Source organism: Solanum tuberosum, unplaced genomic scaffold, assembly GCF_000226075.1.
Source record: "Solanum tuberosum cultivar DM 1-3 516 R44 unplaced genomic scaffold, SolTub_3.0 scf00001, whole genome shotgun sequence".
Lineage (NCBI taxonomy): Eukaryota > Viridiplantae > Streptophyta > Magnoliopsida > Solanales > Solanaceae > Solanum > Solanum tuberosum.
In genome coordinates, this window is record NW_006238927.1 from 710,286 (window position 1) to 716,285 (window position 6,000).

Genomic DNA, 6,000 nt, shown 5'->3' on the forward strand with positions numbered 1-6,000 from the left:
ACTATATTTTTGTATGCATATTCGTTGTATCTTATTTAACTATATTTATGTATATTAATATTTAACTATATTTTTGTATGCATATTCGTTGTATCTTATTTAACTATATTTATGTATATTAATATTTAACTATATTTTTGTATGCATATTCGTTGTATCTTATTTAACTATATTTATGTATATTAATATTTAACTATATTTTTGTATGCATATTCGTTGTATCTTATTTAACTATATTTATGTATATTAATATTTAACTATATTTTTGTATGCATATTCGTTGTATCTTATTTAACTATATTTATGTATATTAATATTTAACTATATTTTTGTATGCATATTCGTTGTATCTTATTTAACTATATTTATGTATATTAATATTTAACTATATTTTTGTATGCATATTCGTTGTATCTTATTTAACTATATTTATGTATATTAATATTTAACTATATTTTTGTATGCATATTCGTTGTATCTTATTTAACTATATTTATGTATATTAATATTTAACTATATTTTTGTATGCATATTCGTTGTATCTTATTTAACTATATTTATGTATATTAGTATTGCTAAATAGTAATTGCTCACACGGTTTCGTCTTCTTTAGCCATTTTTATCAAGGAATATCAGTAACATAACTTTGTTCGGGATGAATTTATAATAGGATTTATTGTGGCTCCTAAAATACACACATTGGTTATAACATGTTCATGTTTAAAGTTAAATCCAATAAAAAATAGTTGTATGCAAATAAAATCACTTTTATTCAATAATTGTATATTTACTCAAAAGGTATATCCTAAATATATGGGTATGTATTCCTGTGTATTTTTAGTTAAATGTATTTTAGTTTTTACCTTCATTGAATTTTTAATTAACGTTTTTTCTAAGTTTTATTCAATCATTATTATGACATATCAATACCACATCTTTTGAGACAACAAGAGAATGGAGTATTTAAACTGATAAGAATATAATCGGGTATGTCTTAAAATAAGTAATTATTAGTTCTAATGTTAATAATGGAAAGTTGCTCATTGTATGGACGTAAATAAGGACAGTGGATTATATTTAGAGTCAATTCTTTATTTAGTTTATTGTACTTAAAGATGTATTAGTGTATAAATAGAAAAATAAAAAATGTATACAAAAATACAGCGAAAAAAAGATATAAAATGTAGTCATTTATTGTAAATAACATACTTATAGCTATTGAAATTCAGTAACCCTATAAATATATTCATTTTTGTAAGTTGCTCTATTATAATATAGCGACTCTTGGTGAAGGGTAGATAAAAATTGACTCAGAGTTCTTCAATCATTCGATATTATTGAACATCTTTGAATCGTGATTTCTGATCAAGGGTCGAGGAATATTGACAAGAGGGAAATGATAGAGGAGGAAGTTCTAGTTGTGAAACAAAATAAATGCAAACAGGGTTCTCAATTATTATTTGAACACAGAGAATTTAGACTAAAGCTACTGCGCTTGGCTGAACCCGTAAGCAACACATTGACTTTGCCCGAGCATAGAATTAGTTAAAGTGCACACAAATGTATCAAGACACCACAGTAATAACAAGGAAAAAAAACGAAAAGGATGAATATCAGATTGCCCAGTGCACATCATAGTATCGTTTTATGCAAGTGCGTTCGGTCTCCTTTGAACATTTTTCGACTTTATCTGGTTTTGTTCAACAACAATCAACTAGCTGTTTTAACAAGAGATCTGATTTGTAGATAAGATCTACAATAAGCCTATCCTTCGGATAAGTTGGATCCGTCATCACAGTATGAAGCAAAGAAAATTAAACAAAATAAAATGCGTCTCAACTGAATGATATCCATAGAAAAGTTATGTAATTTGGCAATTATAGGAGTAATAATGTTTTCTTGAATATGAAATATCTACAGAGGAGTTTTTCTCTCCCACCATCAAATATCAAGGTAATGGCTCTTGCGAATCTCCCAACCGCGATAAATGCAGATAAGCATCAGTACCTGTAAAGACATCAACAATTGAAGCCAACTAAAGTATATCTTGTTATTCAATGTAGTGCTTAACCGTACCATTGCCATAAAAAAACTATTTAAATCCTATTCCATGTAGTCATAATCTTCTGTCATTCATATATATTTACTTCTTCTATCTACAAGATAAAAGTTATTAGGGTGGACTCATTATCCACATAATTTCAGATTGTGCATCATTACCCCTCCAAAATCGGATGCTGGAGATGCACACATAACAGCTTCTTACAACCTTCACAAACACTTGTCCTAAATATTTAGTCCAATTTTAACAACACTAATGCAAGGGCTTAAAGAATGTGTTCATCACATCAACACAGTGAGATCTTAATTCATAAACCAGCAGAAGATATTTCCAGGATTTAAATAAAGTCATAATCACTATTTCACGGGGTTCCTGCCACACCTAATCTCTGTCAAAGTCTTTAAAATGTCTCTGACCTTGTGTGTTGCTCTTGCTCATTCGCCTTGACATAAAGGACACATAACATCCACTTCAGATAAATTAACGTCTATAATCATTTGTTTTTATAAAAATTTATTATAAATATGAAATCAAAATCCATCCCTTTTCTTTAAAAATAAAAAAGAAGAAAAAAAAATCCCAAACCTTTCTCCCCTTTTGGCACGTTCCCATCTTTCCCTCTACTACCCATAACCATCACACAAAAACATTAAAAGAAAAGTTTTATCTTTTTGTTACATTAACTGTTCTAAATGGGAGATAAAATCAAGAGAATAATGCACATATTTATGCACATTTTATCCAACTCAGCGGTAAAGTTGCCGCATATGCTCAATCAATGCTCAAAAGGGTTTAAATTAGTGTGTTTCAACAACCATAGGTGTTTGAATGAAACTCCGTGGAGCAGAGGTGGCAGGATGTCAAATTGGTACAAATAGAGGTGTGTATTAGATTATTCAGCCTTTGAATTATAGTACCAGATTATTTATATCTATGTGAGGTAATAAACATCTGAAATTTGTATAGGCGCACCCAGCCAAGCGACCAATTCCTTTGTTAGTTACATGATATTTCTAGGGCCCTGTATAAGCATATATGATAACACAACTAACCAGAAAAACATCTACCAAAATATTATTCCAGTCTAGTAATCTGAAGATTGAAATTCATGAAAACAAGGGAGAGAGGTACTGTAACATACCATAGCCTTCCATGGAGATAATTTGCAAATCCCCTCCAAAGTAGCGAGCATATAAACGACTAATTGGAAGTCCATATCCATAACCAGCTAACGTAGACACAGTAGCCAAATCAATTGTATCAAGGTCTGAATGCTCATCCAATGGATTCCTGGCAGTACTGTAGAGATAAGTAAAAATTTTGGGAAGGCCACTTCTTGGTATACCACCCCCTTCATCTGAAATCTACAGAGCACATAAACCACATTTGATAAGGATGGGTAGGAAATATAATAATGCAATCCTTAGATAGGACACTTTGAGAAGGGATCATGCCTTGATAGTAACATCCTCTAGACCATCCGCAACTATTATTCTAACAGGAGGGGGAACTTTGTCCGAGTCCACAAATCGCTCTTCCACAGCACGCAAGGAGTTCTTAACCAATTCAAAAACCATCAAATGCAGATGCGTTGGCACATAGCTGTCATGAATCCCAGAAAAAGAGAGATAAATGTATGGTATAAAGCAAGGGAAGCAAGACTTTCCACAACAACTAGAGTCCTTGAACATTTACATCAATAAATTTTGGGACTAACGGAATAAGAGAAAGACAGAGGCAGCAAAGAATACCATGGAACTAAAAAGGTGGACAAGATATATCTAGTTTACTGGATAATGAGAATGAATTAGGAGCAAACGACGTACGGGAATGTAAAGTTTGGGTCCCCATAAATGTTGACCTTAGGTGCACTGCCATATTCACGCAAGCAAATAGAACGGGCATCCTCGCTAGCATCACGTGCAACCTCCAAGGGGGACATTTTTGTATGTATATAGCCCACACAATCAGGAGGTGGATTAGGATCATGTAGGGCGACATGCTGCCCTGTGTTTGACAGGGATTCAACAGGTAAAAATGCCACAATATGTATAAATAAAATAAAATAAAATAGTAGTAAAGAGAAGAGAAAGAGTGAAACCAATAAGCATGCGGATGCCAATTCTAGACATGTAAAAGCGATCAAGAAACTGGTGTATCTCATCCAAATCCTTATAATCAATCTTAGGGTGTAGATCCTTTTTTAGTTGTTGAACTCCCAAAGCCATCATAGGTACAACATTGTTGTGTCGTACTTTAACCAAATTAATCATTTTTGTGAATTCCAACTCGTCATTCTCATCTTTTATATCTGGAAACGATCTAAGATCACGGAAAGAATCCAAATACCAATCTCGAACCTAATTAAGAAAGAAAGGTTTTAGAACAAATGAAATAAAAGAGCATTAGTAGTAGATGAGTGAGTGAGTACCTTTAGAACAGCAGGCTTGAGAGATAAACCATAAGGAAGAGTTTGTAGGTCAATAACCCTACGAGCAATGCGCATAGGGAGTTCCTTGTGAAGGAATTGAGAAGATATGAGCAAATTGCGGGGAGTGGGTTTGGAACCGAACTCCATCATGTACTTGAGACTCACACCAGTCTGTTTCATCGAACCCCATCGATGAACTTCCTCAATCAGTTCCTTAGAAAACGACTCGTATAGTTTCTTTGCCGCCATATATTACTTGAGATCTTAAGAATAATCTATTGAAAATGGAAGAAGGCGGTATCTACGAGGCAAGTTTCACCCTTTTTATCCATTCATCCATCTTCTGACACACTCACTCACCACCACAGCAACAGAGAGAGAAAGATGGTACCGATCCATCATCAAAATTCAAAATTCAGATAAGGAGAAAACAAAAACTGTCTCTTACTCTCTTGCTCGGGCGGCTGTTGCCTAATATTTAGCCTAAAAAGGGATGGGTATGCCTGACTCACACTCACCACTCAGACAACTCCTTTAATTCTCTATTCCCCTTCTCTCCTTCCATTTTCACATAAATTACCCAAAATTATAACACACGTGGATGACATATACTCCACAAACAATTCAAAATATACTCCCTCGTTTTAAACGAAACGACCTATTTTGCCAAGTTTTTTTTTAAAAAAGAAAAGATTATTCAATCTTATAGTCCTAAATTAAAGTTATGACAAATACTTCATCCGTCTAACAATAGTCGTCTACTATATCGCGGGTGAATCATTTAGGTTGTACCAACAACACAATGAGACTCGTATGCTTTTCATGGGTGCACTATTAATTATATCATAATTTCTATCACTTTCTCAAGATAGATATACATATATACACATGATTTTTTTTTAAAATTAACGAGTGCACGTGCATCCCTACCTAGAGGGGTTGGTCTACCTCTGACCCTTGCTATTAAATAGTAATGTCGGTTAAAGGTAAATCACCCACAATAATGAGTTAAGGTTACTTATAGAAGTATCTCACGAATGTTTAATGATGTTAAGCTTGCATTGACCATGTTTTATGAATTGTGTCTTCCAACCCCCTTCATCTTCTGTATTAGCTTGGTCATTGCATGTTATGTCATGAAAAGTTCCTTTTGCATGATTTTCATACTTTTATGCATTACTATCATACTTGGAACATTTTTGTACTCACACATACTCTTTGCCTACATTCTTCCAAATATAGGGTCTGACGCTCCAGTTTTGCATCTCCGTGGATAGGGATCACTTAGTAGATATTGAAGATTGGTGAGTTGTAACACCCTGCTACTAGAAAGACTTAGAATTAGAAAGAAACCGTTTTTGGAAATAATCAAATTTGAAAAATTTGACAAAGTTAAGCTAAGTATGAGTTTTGGGTAAACTTCAAAGAACAATAACTCCTAGCTCAGGATGAGTTATGTAACACCCCTAAATACTAACCAAGAGTCGCATGTCGATTTACCGTTGCT

General features: G+C 33.1%; 1 protein-coding gene across 1 annotated transcript; it reads right to left on the minus strand.

The window, feature by feature from the left end:
- Window positions 1-1,810: 1,810 nt before the first annotated feature.
- Window positions 1,811-5,023, minus strand: LOC102580217 (pyruvate dehydrogenase (acetyl-transferring) kinase, mitochondrial). Its single transcript, XM_006337901.2, has 6 exons — window positions 4,494-5,023; window positions 4,164-4,422; window positions 3,889-4,069; window positions 3,517-3,664; window positions 3,204-3,426; window positions 1,811-2,007 (listed from the first exon to the last, which is right to left on the minus strand). Exons 1-6 carry the CDS (start codon window positions 4,740-4,742, stop codon window positions 1,949-1,951), a joined length of 1,119 nt encoding a protein of 372 aa, XP_006337963.1. The 5' UTR covers window positions 4,743-5,023; the 3' UTR covers window positions 1,811-1,948.
- Window positions 5,024-6,000: the final 977 nt, after the last annotated feature.

What these genes read in the sequence shown, in the direction of transcription:
- LOC102580217 (XM_006337901.2), bottom strand. Translation starts at nt 4,742, where the DNA reads ATGGCGGCAAAGAAACTATACGAGTCGTTTTCTAAGGAACTGATTGAG. An exon ending in TCAAGCCTGCTGTTCTAAAG is followed by an intron (nt 4,423 to 4,493) that starts GTACTCACTCAC and finishes TTTCTTAATTAG; the next exon opens with GTTCGAGATTGGTATTTGGA. An exon ending in TGGCATCCGCATGCTTATTG is followed by an intron (nt 4,070 to 4,163) that starts GTTTCACTCTTT and finishes TGTCAAACACAG; the next exon opens with GGCAGCATGTCGCCCTACAT.